Raw genomic sequence first — 21,019 nt, forward strand, 5'->3', positions numbered from 1 at the left:
GTATTTGAGCAACGGGTGACAAAACGGGTAAGCGAAGAGGATGTCCCAGGCCGGGGGAGACAGGAGCGAAGCAGATGGTGGCAAAGCCAGAGTAAACCACTGTGATAGGTGTGCGGGGGTTCCTGGAAGAGTGGAAATAGGATGAGGAGGCGGGATGAGCCACTCTCTGGAAGGTCATCTTACGGTTGGAGTGTTCTTAGATCAGGTGTGGTAACTTTACAAAAGAAGCAAAAACTGAGTCCTAAGTTTGTGATAAATGGAGAGTGAGTGAAAGCTGCCACAGATTTCCAGATGAACTTCTCAGCCACAGGGTCCCCAGTGAACAGGGAACCGTGGTTGGCTTGTCCCTAGCAAGCTGCCTCCGGGGGCGCAGGGGGCGGGTGGGCTGCTGGTCTGATCCTTGGGGCTTCCTGACCGCCCCACTATAAAGGAGAGGCCGCATGTGCTCCCCGTGGCAGTGACCTGTCTCCATTTACAGGTACTTTCTCCTGTGTGTAAATTACTTCTTCTATGGTGAGACGGTGACCGATTACTTCTTCACTCTGGTTCAGAGAGAGGAGCCTTTGCGGATTCTCAGTAAATACCACCGGTTCATTTCCTTTACTCTCTACCTAATAGGTAGGCACTCAGCAGTTCTTCTTGTGTTTGTCTTGTTTTTGTATGTCTGCTGAGTAGAAGGAGGGGAACTTCTTGGTGAATGCACGGTTTTGATGATGTGAAGTCCAACTGTGCAGGGCAGCAGAGCTGAGGGCTCTGCCTTAAACGTGAGTCATAGCAGCTCTTGACTAAGAAATGGGACCCAGGGCCTTGAGTGGCTGTGGGGACTGCAGTCTGTGCCACCCGTCCTTGTGTCCCAGCCTCCGTGGGAGGACAGCATAGCACGGTCCAGTCCTGACTCTCCTGTTGGCAGAGATTCTGCGGTGTGATCAAAAACCAGCAGCTATCTTTAGGGGAGTCACCTGAGGAGCCGCATGAGGGACATTGCAGTGTGGTGGAAATGTTACCCATCCGTGTTGAAAAGGGCTCTGTGACTTCAGAGGAGCTGGGTGCTTAATCTTTGGGTCTCTTTTGTAGTCTGGAGCTAAAACAGCAGAGGTACTGGGAGGATTTAATCAGATACATTAAAAGTTGACAAACAGGGCGCCTGGGTGGCTCAGTTGGTTAAGCGACTGCCTTCGGCTCAGGTCATGATCCTGGAGTCCCAGGATCGAGTCCCGCATCGGGCTCCCTGCTCGGCAGGGAGTCTGCTTCTCCCTCTGCCCCTCTCCCCTCTCATGCTCTCTCTATCTCATTCTCTCTCTCAAATAAATAAAATCTTGGAAAAAAAAAAAAAAGTTGACAAACAGTGAGGGGCTGTCAATGTAAACTCAGGCCTACCTGAGTGTTGAGTGTTAATGCTAGTGTTTGTCATAGTTGCCCTCAAAGCCAGTTTGAGGCACGGGAGAAATTTGTTCTGACTTAAATTTCATTCTGACCTATTTTTGATCAGCTTGATAGCAATACGTGGCTCTGTGAATGACACCTGGCCATTAAAATAGAAAATCCACTGCCAAGGAGTCTGTTGCTGTTGAGCATAGTCAGTGTGCCTCAGACCCTGAGACTGCCCCCCACTCACAGAGGGAGACCAGGGGTCTGGAATAGCCAGCCACATGCTCTCTTCTGGGCAGGGCTGTGTTTGAGGGGCCCAGCCACTCTTGCAGGTAGAAGTCTCTTTCCTTCCTGGAGGAGTGTGGGGGCCTGCAGGTTTTATTTTTATTTTTATTTTGCCACCATGTGGGTCAGTGTGAGAGATGTAAGGCCCTGACTCCATACTAGATAGATCCCACCCTTAGCCAAACCTATAATTTAGGACAGGGGTCAGCAAACTTTTTCTTAAGGGTCTAGATAAAATTTAGGCTTTGAGGGCCATAGGCTCTTTGTTGCAACTCTTCTGTTCTGCCTTTGAGCATGAAAGGAGAACCCCAGACAATATGTAAACAAACGGGCTGTGTTTCAGTAAAATTTTATTTATAAAAACAAGTGGCTGGCCTGAACTTTGTTGGTTGACCCCTGCTCTAGGATCAAAATGTTCCTATCTGGTGAACAGTGTTCTAAATTGAGTGTAGTCTGCAAGATTTAAAAATATTGCCTTCCTTTGATTGTCTTGAAGGAGTCCATTTTTGCTTCTGACTCTTACTGTAATAAGAGGTTTATTCCCCTGGGCTTTGGAATTGTGCACTGCTTGGAAATTGGCCAAAAGACCATTTAACATCTAAAGGAAATGATTAGGACAAAGATAATGCAGAGTGTGATTCATTTTGCCCTTTCTCCTCCTCACACCAGGATTCTGCATGTTTGTACTGAGTCTGGTCAAGAAGCATTATCGACTGCAGTTCTACATGGTAAGCGAGATGTATGTGTGTGTGTCAGAATTCTTGGCTTAAGGGAAGCTCTGCAGAAACTCAACAGACCTCTATGCTTTCTGTGACAAATCAAAACTCTGGAATGTGGTCTGTTTTGTGTGCATAAAACCTAGAGCATGAAGGGGTGTCCCCATTTTAAGTTCGGCGGCTCTGCATCACTCTTACTTAATTTACACCCCAAGCAACCTCTCCACTAGGACATGAAGGTGGCTTCCAAGTAAGGCTCAAGGTGAAGCTTCAGGCAATGCCCACAGATATCCTACCTGCTACATCTCTCCCTCAACTTGAAAACAACCCCTCACTGAGTGTCCCAAGCACTCAAGTAACATTTTTTTTTTTAAAGATTTTATTTACTTGAGAGAGAAAGAACAGAGGGAGAAGGACAAGCAGACTCCCCGCTGAGCAGGGAGCCCGACGTGGGGCTCGATCCCAGGACCCTGAGATCATGACCTGAGCCAAAGGCAGGCACTTAACGGACTGAGCCACCCAGGTGCCCCAGCACGCAATTAACATTTATGGAGAAAATGAGACGTAGCGAGGCTTTCAGAGCGTAGAGGGACTTGCTCACTAGTGGGCCCTGTGGTCCCTACTTTTGGTGGTAATTGTAGCTGGGGACAAAGTTAATCCCAGATGCCTGTTCTGTACCTTTTTACTTCCAATAAGAGAGGTACAGAAGCAGACATATTTTCTGTTTTTGGTGTGTTTTTTTTTGTTTTGTTTTGTTTTTAGCAATTTTCTATTTGTTATTGCTGTTATTTGAAGTTCCTTTCAGTATAACAGATAGGTCAAATGTATTTTTTTTTAAAGATTTTATTTATTTATTCGACAGAGAGAGACACAGCAAGAGAGGGAACACAAGCAGGGGGAGTGGGAGAGGGAGAAGCAGGCTTCCTGCTGAGCAGGGAGCCTGATGTGGGGCTCAATCCCAGGACTCTGGGACCATGACCTGAGCCGAAGGCAGACGCTTAACCAACTGAGCCACCCAGGTGCCCCAGGTCAAATGTATTCTTGATCTTCTTTTGCAGTTTGGTTGGACCCATGTAACATTACTGATTGTTGTAACTCAGTCACATCTCGTTATCCACAACCTGTTTGAAGGAATGATCTGGTGAGTGATGTCAGTGAGGGAGATTTCCCTTTTATTTTGTGGGTTTTCTCATGTCCAGGTAGACTGAGAACCCCTGCTTGCCTTCTAAGCCGGGGGTTCTCACCTTGAGCTACATCAAAATCGTCTGCAGGGCTGGTTACAACACAGATCACTGGGCCTCACTCATGAGTTTCTGCTTCAGTAGACTCAGTAATGAGAATTTGAATTTCTGGTACATTCCCAGGTGATGCTGCTGCTGGTCAGGACTTATACTTTGAGAATCGATGTTCTAGACTAACAAGTACATGGATAATTAAAGAATGAAAGACAATGCAGCTGTATAGCAACAGGTTTGCAAAACTAAAGGAAAATGTCATGATCTGGTAAAACGTAAACTACCAAAAGTCATGAAGAAGAAAACTTGAAAAGATCACTAACTGTGGAAGAACTTTAAAAATCGCCTAAAGAATCCACACCTGGGAAAAAACAACCAATGATAATAGCAGAGTTTTATCTACCCCTTCATACTAAAGCTAATAAGCTTAGGGAGGTAGAAAGAAGAATGTTAAACTGATTTTCTGTAATGATTACAGATAAACCATTGTAAATAAACTATTAGCAAATAAAATCCGACAAAGTGTCAAAAGAACCATATACCCATTACTTAGTAAATTTTATTCCAGAAATGCAATGGTTTCAGCAGGAAATCTGTCAGCATTTATGGAAATCAGCAGGCTGACTGAGGAAGCTGGATGATCTTGGTGAAAGGTGAAGGCATATCCTAGTTTATATAAGAGGTACTGAAGTGTTATGCTTAAGACCCCAGACTGTGCCTCTGTTCCCAGATCTCAGACTGAGGCTATAGTAATACCCACCTCCTGAGGAATAAATTAGTAAATATATGTTAAGTGCTTAGGACAGAGATTAGCTCATATAAATGTTGGCCTTGGGCATTATTACGTTTAAAACAATGATAATAATGGCCTGGGGAGTTACGCAATCTTTCCCTTTCTTTCAGTTTTTGTTAGGTAATTCTAAGGAATGGCTCATGATAAGTCCTTATCTTTAGGGTCAAACATGACACGTGGCTCTACAGTGAATCTTATTAAAATCTCTGGTTGTTGGTTTTCATGCTCAAACTATAGGATTAGGTTAATTGTGGGTGTAGAAAATATGAAGAGCAGAGAATATGTGCTAGAAGTCTCGATCAAGTAAATGATGTGCGGGGTTGGGAGGATGCAGATGCTCCCATAACAGACAGAAAATATTGCCTCCAGTTGATGGGTCAGGAAGTCAGAGATTTATGTATATTATGTTAAATACAGAACTTTAAATAGAGGACATTTTTAAAAAGTGATGGTCAGAGATGGAGAGTGAGGAGAGCAGAAGGATACAAGTGTGGAAATGGCCTCCTTTTTCATGGTGGGGATCAGCAGGCAGGGGTGGGGGGCTGGGGGGTCAACAAGATAGCTAGCTGTGTGGGTTGTGGTTCTGCGCTCAGCATAGCCCTAGGGAGAGGGAGTGCTCATGAGAGCTAGTCATAAACCATTCACCAAAAAAGTAGGTAAATTATGAAATAGGAATGAGTAAAGGTAGTTATTTTGGTGGAATGGAGATAGGGACAGGGAAACAAGGAAAACTTTCTCTTCTTTACAGTTCAAATTTGTATTACCACGTGCATATATATTTCTTTATAACAAAAAAAGAACAAATGGCATTTTGTAGAACCCCACCTCCGTTTATTCAGGAGCCATTCGGTAAAGATTTGAATGTCTGCTATGTGCCAGGTACTAGGTATGGCTTGTCTGGTATTTTCTTTCTTTCTAGCCTGTTCCTTCATGGATAACAAGTACTTACGGGTTATTTTGGTACTGGAATTGATGAATGGCATTGTTTTGTTGACATCTGAGGTATTGTCATCTGGGGAGAGTTGATTTTTACTTTGGTTTATTCCTTAGGTTCATTGTCCCCATCTCTTGTGTGATCTGTAATGACATTATGGCCTATATGTTTGGCTTCTTCTTTGGTCGGACCCCACTCATTAAGGTAAATGGGTCACCCTAACATGAAATATCACTGTGAGGGAAGGGTGGTGCTTTCCGTACAAGTAGATCAGCTTGGGACAGAAGAAGTATCTAGCTTGTGTGAATGTCTTTATGTCATCCCGGAGAAAGTCTGGCAATAACTTAGTTTTAAGAGAAAAGCCAAAGGAGGACAAGTATTCATAAACAAAAAAAAAGCTGACAGAGAAAATATCTTTATAGACTACATAGGCACATTTTGGGGGCTCAATCTGAATTTGAGTGTTGTCATTTAATTAGTATTCTATTTTATAATATAATTAAACTATTTGAATGACTAATTGGGACAGAATGGAAACTGAAGGGTATCAGGCCAGGAACAAGAAGACCAAGCACGGGGTTGTTTTAGAAGAAGAGGTTAACAGAATGAGGTGGGTCTTTTTTTTTTTTTTTAATAGTAGGAAGGTTTTAAACAAGTAATCATTGTTCCCAAAGCCAGTTGTCAAAATGCCCCTTGTTAAGAATTTGCTTTCTGTCCATAGCTGTCCCCGAAGAAGACCTGGGAAGGCTTCATTGGGGGCTTCTTTGCTACTGTGGTGTTTGGCCTTCTGGTAGGTGGTGGTTCCCTGCTGCGTGGGGGAGTGGACAGAGACCTCACACCCCCCTTCAAAGCTTGTCCAGGGCTAGAGAGCTTGTTTCCTGAGGCCCAGGACTCTGTCCCGCTGAGTGGTAACGTTGCCCCCCTGAGGGGCAGGAGCATGGCATGCTCTGTAATTGGCCCGGGCAGGGCCAGCTGTCCTTGATCTGCCAGTTTCCAACAGGGTCTTGGCGGCTGAGGAGCAGGGCCATGTGCACCTGCACTCCCCTCATGCCAAGGCATGGTGACATTCAGCAGGTAGCGTTCTCGTCCACACATTTGATATTTCAAGGTTGAGTGATTGGCAGCTGAGAGTCGGAGATGAGGTGAGCTCTGCCACTCCGGTCGAGGTTGTCTCCCATGTGTGCCCTGTGGGAAGAGGATGATCTTCCCGCCCTTTCTGGAGCATTCCCTGCTTCTGACCATCCGGCCAGCCTCTCCTTTTTCAGGGGTGTCCAGCCGTCCTCCAGTACTGATACCCTTCCTTCATTGCTCTTCCACCTTCTTCCTCCAGGCTGGCTGTCTCTCACTGTACCACTTCCTGAAATTAAGAGGTCCTGAGAAGAAGGGACCGTAGCTCCCCTAAATGGGAAAAATCTTCTTGTAGTTCTTTGCCCAAATTCCTTCAGGTCTTTCCTGGATTTCGACCTGGGTGTTTGGGCAACTCTGTGTAAAGCCTCAGCAGGCCATGAACCTCTTTTTAAATCCTTTTCCAAATTCAGGCAAAATACTCATGTAGGGAAACATGAACCTCTCATTTAGTGCCCAGCTCGCAGTTAGCAGGGTGCTAGGCACTGTGAGGGACCCAGCCGAACCCCATGGGTGCCGCTTGGGGCAGGCTGGCTGGGACTTGTCTCTTCTGCCCGACTCTGCTCTTCGTCCTCAGCTGTCCTATGTGATGTCCGGGTACAGATGCTTTGTCTGCCCCGTGGAATACAACAATGACACCAACAGCTTCACTGTGGACTGTGAGCCCTCGGACCTCTTTCGTTTGCAGGAGTACAACATCCCTGAGGTGATCCAGTCGGTCATTGGCTTGGTATGTGCCGCTCACGTTGGGCAAGCTACCCCTGGTTAGGTAGTGACTACAGAGAGAACCCTCTCTCCACCGCTGCCACTCCCTCAAAAAAACCTAGCTTCCTCCCTCCACAATGCGCGGGCCCCAGGATAGAGGAGACTTGTTCAAGTCAGGTAAGGGTGAGGGCAGAGGGAGACCTTTCATCTCACTGAGGTTCCTTTAGACCGGTGGGTCTCAAACTCTGCTCCCCAGGTCCCTGGGGAACCCTGAGATCCTTGCAGGGGGACTGTGAGGTCACAGTTACTTTCATCAGAATACAATGACATTATTTGGCTTTTTTGACTTTGTTGACATTTGCCGTGAATGGTGCAAAAGCCGTGGTGGGTAAGCTCGCTGATGCTCTAGTGTGAGGGAGGGCTGTGGCAGCAAACTGGACTCAGTCATGGGATTCTTCATGCCACGCACTTGCGGTAAGAATAAGCCAGCTCCTCTCGAGAGTGTCTTTGATGAAACTGTAACGTGATTCATTTTACTAAATCCTGACCCTTGAATACATATCTGTCTGTACTCTTGTGTACCCAAATGGAAAGTGTGCCTAGAACATTTCTGCCAGATACAGAAGTCCAGTGCTCACCGAAGGGAAAGCGCGTGCGCACCTATTTGAGTTAGGAGCTGAGCTCGCTGCTTTTTTATAGGGACGTACTTTTTACTTGAAAAGAACTGACAAACTATAGTTTTTCAGCCTTCTCTATTTGACAAACAGTTTTCTTGAAAAGAAACGAAGTGAGCCTGTCACTTCAAGGAAAACACCTGACAGTGATTGTTACCGATGATAGAATTTGGCTTCCAAGTGAAAATTAGTATTTTGGAAAGCGTATACCTGCCACTGGAGCTTGACAGCTTCCTAATACTTCAAAGCTTTGTGGATGAGAGCTGCAGTGATTTTTTTTGTGTGATTTTTATAGTGATTTTAACATATGATGATTTTTTTTTTTTTTAAAGATTTTATTTATTTATTTGACAGAGAGAGACACAGCGAGAGAGGGAATACAAGCAGGGGGAATGGGAGAGGGAGAAGCAGGCTTCCCGCGGAGCAGAGAGCCCGATGCGGGGCTCGATCCCAGGACCCTAGGATCATGACCTGAGCCGAAGGCAGACGCTTAACGACTGAGCCACCCAGGCGCCCCTAACATATGATGATTTTAACATAGGATGTTTTGACATTGTAATAGCAAACTGTGTCTACACTTGGAAGACTTAGATAACTTGGTGAACCATCATTTTCTAAATGGCCAGTGCATGATGTTAACACCTGTCAGGTGTGGGTCAAAGAGCCATTCAAAGTGCAAGATACACCAACGGATTTTAATGTTAAGAGCACAAAAAGTTCATTCATAGGATCTCAAATTCCACACTGCACCAAATTTTTAAGAAACTACCACTTGTCAAGTTCTGGTGTAGTGTCAGAGAAGAATACTCATAATTATCTGAAAAGAGGTTGCTAAAATACTCTTCCTTTTTTCAGCCACTTAATTTATGTAAGGCTGGATTTTCTCCACATACGTCAACTAAAACATCATATTGCGACAGACTGAATGCGTAATACTGAATGTCCTCTATTAAATGCATTAGAGATTTACAAACAAAATCCTGTTTTCTTTTTTTCTTTTTCTTTCAAATCCAGTTTTCTTACTGATTTTGTTTTTGGAGGGAAAATAGAGTTCATTTCATAAAGAGTTATTTATGTTAACAAGGCATCTTGACTGATTTCATTTATTCTTCTCAGACAACAGTCTGGATGTACCCCTTCCAGATTCACAGCATCGCCCTCTCCACGTTCGCCTCGCTCATCGGCCCCTTTGGAGGGTTCTTTGCAAGTGGATTCAAACGAGCCTTTAAAATCAAAGTAGGAAAACACTCTTTTCTGTTCCTCTCATTGTCTCCCAGCCTGGTCTCCTCCTGTCCCACGCCTTCAGCTACCACCTCCTTCAAAATACCAAGCTATAAACCCTGACTATTAATGCGTGCTCTTCTTCACCCATGGGGGGTATTTAGGCTGGTTAATTTAAAGTACATTGTTTCTGGGGCACCTGGGTGGCTCAGTCTGTTAAGCGTCCAACTCTTTTTTTTTTTTTTAAGATTTTATTTATTTATTTGACAGAGAGAGACACAGCGAGAGAGGGAACACAAGCAGGGGGAGTGGGAGAGGGAGAAGCATTCTTCCCGCGGAGCAGGGAGCCTGATGCGGGGCTTGATCCCAGGACCCTGGGATCATGACCTGAGCCGAAGGCAGACGCTTAACGACTGAGCCACCCAGGCGCCCCAAACGTCCAACTCTTGATTTCAGCTCAGGTCATGATCTCAGAGTCCTGAGATCAAGCCCCACATCAGTCTCAGCACTGGGCATGGAGCCTGCTTAAGATTCTCTCTCTCTCTCTGCTCCTCCGCTCCCCCCCCACCCCATCACATGTGCGTTCTCTCTCTCTCTCTGTGTCTCTCTAAAAAACAACAATAACAACATTGTTTCCAAGAAAATTCAGTATAGTTGACCCTTGAACAATGCACTGATCCCTTCCCCCTGCCCCCGTCCTCCCATGCAGTAGAAAATTCACGTATAACTGTTGACTGGAAGAATTACTGGTAACAAACAGTTGATTAACACATATTTTGTATATTATACATATGATAGACTGTATTCTTACGATAAAATAAGCTAGAGGGAAAAAATGTGATTAAGAAAATTAGAAAGAAAATACATTTACATCACTGTACTGTATTTACTGAAAAAAATTCATGGATATGTGGACCCGTACAGTTCAAACTCTGTTGTTCAAGGGTCAACTGTAGTTGGATTTTCAGTTTATTGTTCATACATCTTGTATCTTTCTTCAGAAGAATAATTTTATCATAAGATGGTGTCCTATTATACCCTCGGCATTTGAACCAATACTTACTTTCTGTAGCCCTTAGCTACTCAGGACAGTAGCTGGGCCCTGAGGTGGGACCATAGTCCAGGGTTTGGGGTTGGCCTGGCCCGGGCTCACCAGCCCTGCCCCTGCCTCTAACAGGACTTTGCCAACACCATTCCTGGCCACGGAGGCATCATGGATCGCTTTGACTGCCAGTACCTGATGGCCACCTTTGTCAACGTGTACATTGCCAGTTTTATCAGGTACAGTGCCTTTCCATCTGAACCAAGTTGGTGGAATTTTAAATGTGGTGAAATTCTAGATTTTAGCTACATATCAGTGGGAGTGAAAAGCATCCCAAACATGAGTATGGTTTTCAGTTGCTACTCTGTCTGGATTCTCTGAGGGTCCCCCAGCCCTCCACGCGTAGGGAAGAGGGAACAGTAGCCATTTGGATAATCAGGCCCTAGAAGCTGCTGGGTCCCCGCTCAGCGCTGTTTCCTCACATTCTCTTCCAGGGGCCCCAACCCAAGCAAGCTGATTCAGCAGTTCCTGACCTTGCGTCCAGATCAACAGCTGCACATCTTCAACACACTCAGATCTCACCTGGCCGACAAGGGGATGCTGACAGCCACCACAGAGGATGAGTAGGGGCCCCAGGGCCGAGACAGCAGGAGCAAACGGAGCGAGGGCTGGGCTTCAAGGCAAAGCCCCACTGGTGTGACTCAGTCAACGACAAGGCTTCAACTCACTGTTTTTTGTTTTTTTTTTTTGTAGAGTGTTTTTTATTTGTGGGTTTTCAAAACAATCTGTATATACAGTCTATGTGCTTATGATTTGGGTTGTGGGTAAGCTACAGCTTTGAGTTGGAAAGAAGTCACGGGGATCAGACCATTGGGTTTTTTAAACAAAAGTTTTAACCTGGAAGACAGTGTTGCCCAACTGGGGTACATCTGCTTGGTTCTTCTTACTCTCAAGCTAGAGTTTCTGTTGCTGGGCTCGCTAAGAGAGTGGATGTCCATCTGTGGCTGACCAGTTCAGGGGCACCCCCTGGCCTGTCTTTGTAGCTGACAATCCCCCCCCACCCCCCCGCCCCAGCTGGGAAGAAGTGCACGGCTTGGATGTCTTTGCTACTGGAGAGCTTTCACCTGGGCTTCTCGAGAATCCCTGCCCTGGAGCGATGGGACAGTTGCCTTCTGTAGGCTGGAGGGACAAAGGCTGATTAATTAGGTAAACGTGCTACCCACAAAGTCCTGTGGATCGTGAGCTCTGCTTTATGATATGGGTTCACCTTACTTCGTCACAGACTGAAAGAAGGCTTCAGTATTTTTTTTCAGGAAGCACGAGAAATTATTTATAATAGTCTGAAAAAATACACTGTACTATTTCAAGTGTATGCAATGGAATGTACTGTTACGAGCCCTTTCCCGCAGGTTGTCGGCTCAAGTGGCTCCTCTTGGGCAGTCCAGCTAACTGTCTTTTCAGGGACGATGCCGTTCATGTTTGTGCTGTAGACTTGTTGCTGCTGAATCCTTCTGGGGGGCCCTCCTGTTAGGCAGGGAGCAGGGGGCTTCTTGTTCATGCACCCTTTGCCTGACCGACCACCCTTGTAGCTGCTGTGTTGGGTATATACTACTCTTAAGGCAGGTGTGTATGTGTGTGTGTGTTTTAAAAATCACTTACTTCTTGCAGTGATTTCAGTTGTACCATGACTTCTTCACTGAAACCACAAAATCCTGCTTACAACTCTGGAAACCTAACCCTATTAGAGGTGTGACTATTCTGAAGATTACATGCACATTTATATATATATGTATAATGTGACCGGTTTAAATGTAGATTGCATTTTATTGAAGGGACCTTTTTTCTTTTTACACTGTGATATCCCCCCCACCTCCCCCCCCTGCCTGATAATAGGAGTGAGGTTGACTTTGGGGAGACAAGTTCTTTGTCAGGACAACAAGCAAGGGAGGATAGGAGAGAGAACCTGGTGCCCAGAGGCGTTCAGTTATCCCGTGCCATGGTGATTCTCCTTGCCAAATGAGGGTGCGGTGACCTGCTTCAGCACCTTGGTCTGATCCTGGTTCATTCTGTTTCTGTTTAAGTCAGCCGTCCTGCTTCCCTGAAAGCTCACAGTCAGCTCAGCTCACTGCCATGTCCGGCGCAGGGTGGCAGGCCCCTCGACGTGGCCGCTCACGGTCCCTGCGTGGCTCGCCCCACCTGTGCAGCACTGACGCATCTTCTCCCCCCTGAGCTTGTACTTCCGTTTCAGCGTGTGGCTTTTCTGGTTCAGGGCTGAGGGCCCCTTAAAAACAAAATGTGTTTTTGCGTGGTGTTTCCATTCTGGCTGTGTGACCCTGGGCACAGGACACATCCCTCTCTGGGTCCTTGTTTTCTGAGTGCTCCCCTAATTCCAGTATCGAGTCATGTCCTGGGCACCCAAACAGCAAGAGCTTTCAGGCCGTTTCTAAATGCTTGTCCTTGAGATGACTCAGTATCTCACCAACAAATCTTAAAACAATGGAGGTCATTAGTAACACATCTAGTTTTCACATTGAAGAATGGACTTGGTTGCTGAAACCAGAGACAGGAGGGGTTGTCTCTGTTGCCTTATTCTGGGCATACAGTGAAGGCCTTGATGGTGGGGCTCAGCAGCCCTTGAATAAGGCTGTCTTTGGGATCGGCGTGCCTGGCACAATCCTTTGTGGAAGTGGTCGCCGAGGGGAGCTCTGGGGTCCTGGGAGACTGAAGCTGGATGCTCACTAGAGCTCTAAGCAAGAAGTCCAGAGGGTCAGCTTGGGTTTTATCTTCTATTTTCCCCACTTGCTTTTTGGTCAAGGAAGAGGAATTTCCTAGCCTAGTAGCCAGGCAAATAAAGCCACCTCATGTCTCTATCTACACACAGTGTTTTTCTTTCTCCCATTTATTGAGATATTTCACCACACAGACAAGATGCAAGAGACTGTTTTAACATACCCCTGTGCAGATCTTCATGAATGGCATAACTTGCTTCAGATCCATTTTTGTGTGTGTGAGAAATAAAATGTGACAAACTGTGTGCTCTCCCTTGTTGTGACTTCAGTTTCTCCCTTCTACACATGGTTTGATGTTTGCCACTTGTTTTTGCATCATAAATATCATGCAGTCCTGGTTTAGAGACTTGTTTTCTGCTCTGATTCTTCTCCTTTCTCACAGTGGCCTTCTGAGGTGCCTCAGGCAGGAGTCCTGAGCACCTTACCGGTGAGGACATGAGGACGCTGAGGGCCAGAGCAGCGAAAGCGCTTCCCCAGGGTCACGTGGGAGAGGCAAGCCTCACTCTACCTTGCACTCTGCTCGCCAAGACAGGGATCATCCCTAGCCCCACTTGCTTTTGTGAAAGTGGTGTTAAGTGTGCCGGGAATTCGCAGCATCCAGTCCTCAGGCCGAGGACGGCCCACCTGTGCACCAGGTTGGAGTTTACAGGGGGAGCCGATGAGCAAGGGTGTCATGGAAACCAGGGAACGTCTGTAGAGGGCTGGGCCTGAGCATCCTCCCTGGGGAGCCCTCATGACTGCTCACAGAACACCTGAGTCTTTTCCCCTTACAAGCGCTTGCCACCCCCTTAACCATCCTCAGCGTTGACAAAGTACACATGTATGCTTTGCTTCTGAGAGTGAAATGCCCTAAGGCAGCCTGGGTCTTGTTTGTGTTTATTATTTTTTGCCTGTTTCATATTCTGAGCATATTAGTAGCTACAGTATAATTATATTTAAAATGTATTTACTCTTAGTGTTTATTATATTCTTTATTTCTAGTTCTATAATGTATGTCTGAAGTTAGTGTCTCTTTCACTTTTAGAAGGGGTGAAATGTAACATTTCATCTTACACAAGTGGACTTTGGAGCCGTTTTCATGGTATTTATTTTTTTCCCACTGGGCTTCTTCTCCTGTAACTTGACTTATATTTTTGGAATCTTCCTGCATACTCTATTTTAAAGGAAATTAAACAGACCCTGATTGAGTCTAAGCTAGTTGCTGAGTTGGCTAGAGGCTGATCTGAATGGATCCTGGAGTTCAGATCTTCAAAGTGTCCGTGAGTCCCCAGCAGGCTCAGAGGCACCCCTGATGTTGATGGGGCTGGGCAGCAGAGGGTGTGAAGGACTCAGGGCAAAGTGCGTCACTGCTCAGAGAACTCAGCAATGGCCTTGCTCTGTAAGGAGTCTGCCCTAGGTCAATTTCTAAGCAAGTAGCTTTTCATTACTCTACCAGATGTGATCCATCATTTCTGGAACCTCTTCCTGTGTCCATAATATCTTCGGCACCATCTCGGTCTTTCAGACTAACTCTGTGCCCACCTTCCTTTCCCGTTGTGAGGATGTGCTGAGTAGCATTGAGTGAGGAGGCGGGTGGTTTCACTTGGACCCAGGGTTCCTGTTCTTCCAAAGTTAGGGAGGGGAGGAAGGGCTAAGAGGAGGATGTCCAGGTGGATGTCTAGACATCACCAGACGGTAAACCGTGGGCAGACTCACGGTGCTTGTCTGTAGCAGGGGCTCTGAAGGAGCAGCTGGAACAAACCAGCAGCTTCCTGTGGAGAGGGGCTAACTCTTGGGCAGAGTTTCATTATCCTGTCCTTTCTTGGTCAAAACGAACTTCTTCCCTTGATCGCTCTCCACCCAGTTGCCCAAGTTTCCAGTTTTTGAAGACATTTGCCACTCCCACTGCTGGACTTGGTTTCCCTTGTTGGGTTAAGACCTGATGGCCTGATGTGTAGAAGGTGCTGCTCTTTGGACCAAGTGATGATGAGGGAAGGTCTCTTCTAGGCCCACCTCCTCTTGGTCCTGGACTCTGCTCACCCACATCCTTGCAGAGGGTGGCCCTCTTCTCAGCGAGGAACAGTTCCAGCTGCTGACTGCTTGTTCCACCGGACAGTGACCCTGTCTTTCTGTTCCTCCTGGCTCTGCCCTGCCACTCCCCCTTTCACGTCACACAGCAGTGACCTTACTTACCTGGGCTCTCAGCTGGGTAGAGGCTATTCTTACCTGGGGTTGTCTCCTGATTGAGACTTTGACCTGTTTGTATGTGGACTGTGTTTTCAAGGGTAAAGAGATCACAGCTGTGAGGGCAGTTTGGGAGGTATACTTCAGATACTGAAGTGTTGGGGTTTGTAGAACATGTAGGTGATTTATGAGACCAGGGGGCAGAATATGTGGCATCTAGGATTTTATGGCCAGTGGGTTTCAAATCTATTGGCCATTTGAAGACCCTGTCCCATCTCCTCCCTGTCTCCACCAAATGCCTATCTGCCGAGGCTCCTTTTTGTTCTTGAGCCAATAAGATGCCAGCGGTGTGTTCATTAATAATAATTGCAATAATAGTCATAGTGCTTAATATGTGCCAGGTATAGTGTTAAGGGTTTACATACATTATCCCCTTTAATCCAGAAAACAACCTTTGATTAGGTATTATTACCCCCATTTTATAGATAAGGAAACTGAGGCACCATGACAGGCTGATCTCGGTGGTTAAGGAGATAGACTTAGGGCTCAGATGACCCTAGGTTTGGGCAGGTTACTAGGCGTAACTCCAACCTGGTGGGGTCTGAGAGTAGCACCTCCCTCCCGGGATTGTTGTGAGGATTTTATGAGATAACGCATGTAAGCATTTAGCACAGTGTCTGGCACATAGGAAGCGCTCAGTAAATGGTAGTTACTTTTGTCAAACTCAGTAATTTGAACCCAAGTTGGTGTGATGCCAGAGACTGGGTTCTTAGTCACTGCACTGTCACCTGCCCTGCACACAGCCTGGGTGTTCACAGTCCAGAAGATTTTGAGAGAGGCCATCCAACCTTTAACACCCACCTACAGCAGCTGGGTGCGTCATACTTTTCCTTCCTTTTGTCAGGCTGGCCTTCTAAATGGATGGTCAGAAATTCTCCACTCTTAGTTGGAATGGTTTCCTTGAGGTCTTGCCCACTTCCTGTTGCTCCTGGTCTGGGCTTTCCTTGGAGAAGGAGGCCCTTACCTCTTGCCTGATGGGTGCCTCCACTCCATGAGAGGGGAGGGCCTGTGACTCGCTCTGGACCCCATTTTCCTCTGCCCAAGGACTATGCTCTTTGCACACAGCTCAGCGGTCGGCAGCCGTTCCCTGTATGGGGGGACCTCGCAGTGGCGGAAAAAACAAACCTTCTGTGTGGCAGATCATAGTACTGACAGAAAGCCTAAAAGCCCTGCCCACACCCTCACAACATAGCCAGTCAGGGGCCTTGTGTTTCGTGCTTTCTTACAAGCATTAATGGGCTAGAAGCAGGTGACCTCTTGAGGATAGATGGTGTGGGGTGTTTCTGTTGGAGTCTGGGCTAGCTAGAATCAAGGTCAAAGGATCAAATGGGTGTGTGATGAATGAAGGGAGAACAGGCACTGGATTGTGTGAAAAGTCTTTCACTTAGTTTTCCAAACGGAGATGGGGACTTGGGGAGGGCATGGGTGTGCGGTGGAGGATTCTTTGCTTTGGAGGAATCTTGTTGACAGAGAATCCCTGAAATTCTCAAGCCAGTGGGCTAATGATAACGACTACCGAATGACCATGGACTGTTTCCTGGGTGTTGCTGGGGAATGAAAACCAGACTCAAAGGCCCATTGTGTTTCAAGAATGGTCTCTCTCCTTCAGTTAAATAGTGAAGTACTGACTATGACAGGAATCAGGAGGAGAAGGTCGGGGAAGAGTTCGGTAAGCAGCTGCTGTAGCAGGCTGATCCTGGCCTGCCCTCATGCCCTTCTGGACCCGCGTTTGCCAGGCCTGGCACTTGTTCCCTTTACTCTTGCATCTGACGGACCCAGGCTGTTTTCTGCCTGTAGAGAAGTGAGCTCTCAACTGGGGACAAGGGCCATCTGGTCATCGGGCTGACGATGCCCCTGTGTCAGTCTCCCAGGCATTGGGCAGGGCCTGCCTCCTTGCAGCCTTAACCTTTATGTAGCGCTCAAGGGTTTAGATGGGCTCAGCCGCCTGGTGATTCTGTTCCAAGTGAACTTGTGTCTCTCTTATTATCCCCATTGCTGTTTTTGTCCTTGGCTCCTGGAACACGTCTGGTTCTCACCTCCATTTGGTTCATGGACTGGGCTTGCTGCCTTGGTGCCTAGAAACACCAGAATAGGAAAGGAGTTAAGAATATTTTCTAGTGGGCAGAATGTATATACATGTTTTTCTAAGAGTGTCCTTCGCGTGCTGCTTCGTTTTCATACACAGAGCGTCATATTGCTACAGCTGGGTGTCTGGGAACTGGCTAGAAAGGGAAAGAGCTGAGCAGACATCAGGGCCAATAAAACCAAAGGACTTGGAGCCAAGAGAACAAGTCAGGACAGGATGCAGAGATGTGTTGTTGTCCAGCCAGAAGACTGCCAAGGAGCCTCGAGGGCAAAGGAGAAGCCAGGAGTCCTGCAGCTGAGGACAGACAGACAGAGGCCAGCCCTGTGTTTTGGGGGTGTGGGGACCAGAAACAGAGCTCAGAAGCCCATCCAGGAAGATTCAAAGCTCATGGATTATGGACTATCTTCTGGAGCTGATGCTGATACCAAATTTTTATTTTTATTGGTGTTTAATACTTTCCAAAAGAGGAGGGGAAAACCAAAGTGGGCGAGGTAAGAGGCCCCTCTGTTGGAGCCCTGGGAGCTCTGTGCTTGTTGGGTGAGTTGGGCGCAGCTGTGGACCTGCTCAAGTCTGTGTGCTCTGAGGATCTGTTTAATGGGAAAGCTTCCCCCACACAGAAATGGCCTCCCTGCCCCATTGGGGAGTTTGGGGAGTGTGAGGCAGTCACCTGGGGCCGATCACCGCCTGTGTCTGTCACTCAGAGGTTAGCCTGGATGGACCCTGCCCCCTCAAGGTCAGTTTCTCTGCCCCTCCCCTTGTGTGGTGCGATTCAGTAGTCTCACACGGATAAGCCGGGTACTGACATTCGGTTTCTGGCCCTCAGACACGGGTGACCTTGGAGCAGCTCTTGGGTGTGTGTTGAGCTCACTGGACAGTCCGTCGGGCCTCCCCAGATAGCTGTGTGTCCATGTGTGTTGCTGTGCCCTTTAGCTGACATGGGGGTTCACGGAGTCCACGTGTATTAGCCACAGCTGACCTTTCTGTGTGCGCTGTCTGGTCTGTGTTGAACAATACATGTAGATTCTTTTTCAGCGCAGTTCCAGAACATCCTGTATTGTACACTGGGAAATATTTACCTTATTTATATACCTGAATGTTCCTGTTACACAAATAAACGTCTATTAAATTCTGTATTGCTTATGGTCTCTGCTGGGGGAGGAGTGCCTTTTGAAGGCCATGGGTGCATATGGACTTGGCTTGAGAAGGGGGGTTTGTGTGGAACCAGCATCCTTTCCCAGAATGCTGCCGACCACTGCCTGCTTCTAGAGACACTCTGCCCTTGGCCTTCGTGACCTACTCTCTTGGCTTTCCTCTTGCTTCCCTAACTCTTCCTCCTCACCACTTTTCTATCTTCTTCCACCCGTCCGTCAGACCATGGCACTCTGCCCAAGGCAGTCTTCTCCCGACCACTGAACTCTGTCCTGTGTTCTGACCCACTCCCAGGGCTCCGATGACCACACTCACCTCCACGATTCCCAAGTCCACATCCTTAACCCGCATGGGCTGTGAGGCCTCTTCAGGTGGACTTTGCACAACCAAACCCAGACCCTGGCCCTTTACCCACACGTGCCCCAGTGTTCTGTTCCATGGTCAGTACCTAGGAGCCATCTCATCAGTAAGCACGGCCTGCCCATTCTACCTTCATCCTGCCTGCCTGCCGGCTCTCCGCAGCCTGGCTACCTCCGCCCGCCCAACCCTTCCACTCCAGCTGGGGCAAGCTTTCTCTGCTGGGTGCCTTCCTGCGGCCTGAGGGCCAAGTGGAGGCTTGTTCGTGAGTTCCCCAGTCTGTACCCTCTGACGCCACACCCGGGCCCTGTTCTCTCATAACCATGCTCCGTGCATGTCCCTGCTCTGTCCCAGCCACTCTCATCTTGCTTCCTGCCAGATTTCTCTTCCCCTCTCGCCCTGCTTCCCCCACCTGCCTAACTCCTGCTCACCTTACTGTCCCACCCCAAGACTCTGCTTTCCCGGCAATCCTGTGGGCCTGGTGGGGGGTTGGAGGACACCCCGAGTCTGCAGTCCTGGGATCCAGTGGGCCAGTCCCACCCGGGCTAGCACCTTGGACCAGTGGGACCCCAAGTGTTTGCCTTTTGCAAGGGGCCTCTGCCTTTCTCATCCACAGGGACCCTAAGTAGGGGGACCTCTGGAATGAATTGCTTGCCAGTAGTCAAGGTGCAAAAAAAACTGCACTTCTCTTAATCCAACAAAATCTCACTCCAAGCCTTGGGTTTCCAAGGTTAATGAGAAAGCCAACATTGGTTGTTTTCTCTGGCTGCCTGCCCCCCTGTTATACTGGGAGCCGTGGGCTCGTGTGGTGCTGGAGAAATGGTGGGGGCCTGGATCTCCTGTCCCTTGCTGAAGGCTCTTGTCCCAGCCTGTGAGGTCCATCTGCTCGCTCTGAGGAGGCCCCAGTCAGTGGCATCAGGGCCTACCTCCCGTGGGCATCCCTGCAATCCCCGCTTCTGATGTCCTTCTACCTCAGAGGCCCTGTGCTCGGGTCTGGGTGACCTCCATGCATTCAGCAGGTGCTCCTGGAGTGTCCGCTCTGTGCTTGGCCCGTCTGGACGCTGGGGATGCAGCAACCAAGTCCCTGTCCTCATGGAGTTCATTTTAGGAGAGCATGGCAGACGCATGAAAAAGATAGTATATGTTAGTTAGCTGGAGGAAACGTAGCCAGGAGAGGGGAACGCCTGTGGGGAGCGATTGTTTTAAATAGGGTGATTGGGGAAGACCTTGCTACCAAGGTGATGTTCGGGCACACTGAAGGGTGTCGGGAGGGTGTTCGGGCAGGTGCACAGCAAAATGCAAAATGTCCTCAAGGAGCTGCAGTGATGGATGGAGCAGGGTGAATGGGGAGAGGCTATGGTAGGAAACGAGGTCCGAGAGATAGGGGGTTATTATGCAGGGCAGGGCCATTGGCTTTTACTTTGTGCGAGATGAGAGCTGTTGGAGAGTTTGGAGCCAAGGAGTGATTTGATCTGATGTTTGTTTTCAAAGTCACTTGGTTGCTGTGCTAAGAACAGATTCAGAGGGGTGGAAGGAGGAGGACCAGAGTGGGGACACAGCAGCAGCCGAGGCAGCAGAAGACAGTGGCTCAGTGTGGGTGGTACAGTGGGAAAGGGCAACATCATCAGAATTTGCTGGAGGATTCTACGTGGCATGGGAGAGGAGTGAAGGATGGCTATGGCACTGTTGTCCTGGGCAACTGGAAGAATGGTGTCACCATTGTTTTGGGCTGAGGAAGGCCGAGGGAGAACAGGTTTGGAGTGGGAGGTGGGGCAGAGAGGGGAGATCAGGAGTTTGGTTTTGGACACAGTAGGTCTGATGTGCCTGTGAAATATCCACGTGGGGATGCCCAATCCGGGGGAGTGGCCACGATGTGGATATTATTCTGCACCAAGAGGCTAGATGAGACCATTGATGGGGAAGAGTTCAGGTCCAAGCCAAGCCCTCTGTTCGTTGTTCTGCACTTAGGGATCCGCTTCTTTTCAGCTATGGCCCTTGCCTCCATCCCTTCAACGAGATGGTCTCATTTCTCAGGGAGTCTCAGATAGTCCAGCTCTTGGGCCAGGACAAAGGCCTGGATGGAGTTTGTCTTCAGATGGCCCCACTCCCACCTGACAGCAGAAGTGGCCGCTAACTTCCTCCTGGGGAAGAGAGCCAGAGTTTTAGAGGCTTGGGTGCCCTTTCCTCATGAGGGAGGGGTGCCATGACCTTTTTGGTCTCTTGGGAGAAGGTGGCAGAGGTAAACAAAGCAAGAGTGACTTCTGTATTTGGATATTCAGAGGACAGGCCGTTGGGGTAGAAAACCCCAGAGAATGGA

At 48.0% G+C, this 21,019-nt stretch overlaps 1 protein-coding gene across 1 annotated transcript in view; it reads left to right on the top strand.

Moving 5' to 3' along the window:
* CDS2 (CDP-diacylglycerol synthase 2) overlaps positions 1-18,327 on the top strand; it is a 29,695-nt gene extending 11,368 nt beyond the window's left edge. Inside the window, exons 5-13 of the mRNA XM_081833198.1 lie at positions 479-618; positions 2,323-2,381; positions 3,428-3,510; positions 5,448-5,535; positions 6,053-6,121; positions 7,034-7,186; positions 8,952-9,071; positions 10,234-10,337; positions 10,593-18,327. Coding sequence (XP_081689324.1) covers positions 479-618; positions 2,323-2,381; positions 3,428-3,510; positions 5,448-5,535; positions 6,053-6,121; positions 7,034-7,186; positions 8,952-9,071; positions 10,234-10,337; positions 10,593-10,725 — 949 coding nt within the window. The 3' untranslated portion in view covers positions 10,726-18,327. The remainder of the gene's footprint in view (positions 1-478; positions 619-2,322; positions 2,382-3,427; positions 3,511-5,447; positions 5,536-6,052; positions 6,122-7,033; positions 7,187-8,951; positions 9,072-10,233; positions 10,338-10,592) is intronic.
* The last annotated feature ends 2,692 nt before the right edge of the window (positions 18,328-21,019 follow it).

This window comes from Leptonychotes weddellii, chromosome 10 (genome assembly GCF_054177405.1).
Source record: "Leptonychotes weddellii isolate Sample4059 chromosome 10, ASM5417740v2, whole genome shotgun sequence".
Classification (NCBI taxonomy): domain Eukaryota; kingdom Metazoa; phylum Chordata; class Mammalia; order Carnivora; family Phocidae; genus Leptonychotes; species Leptonychotes weddellii.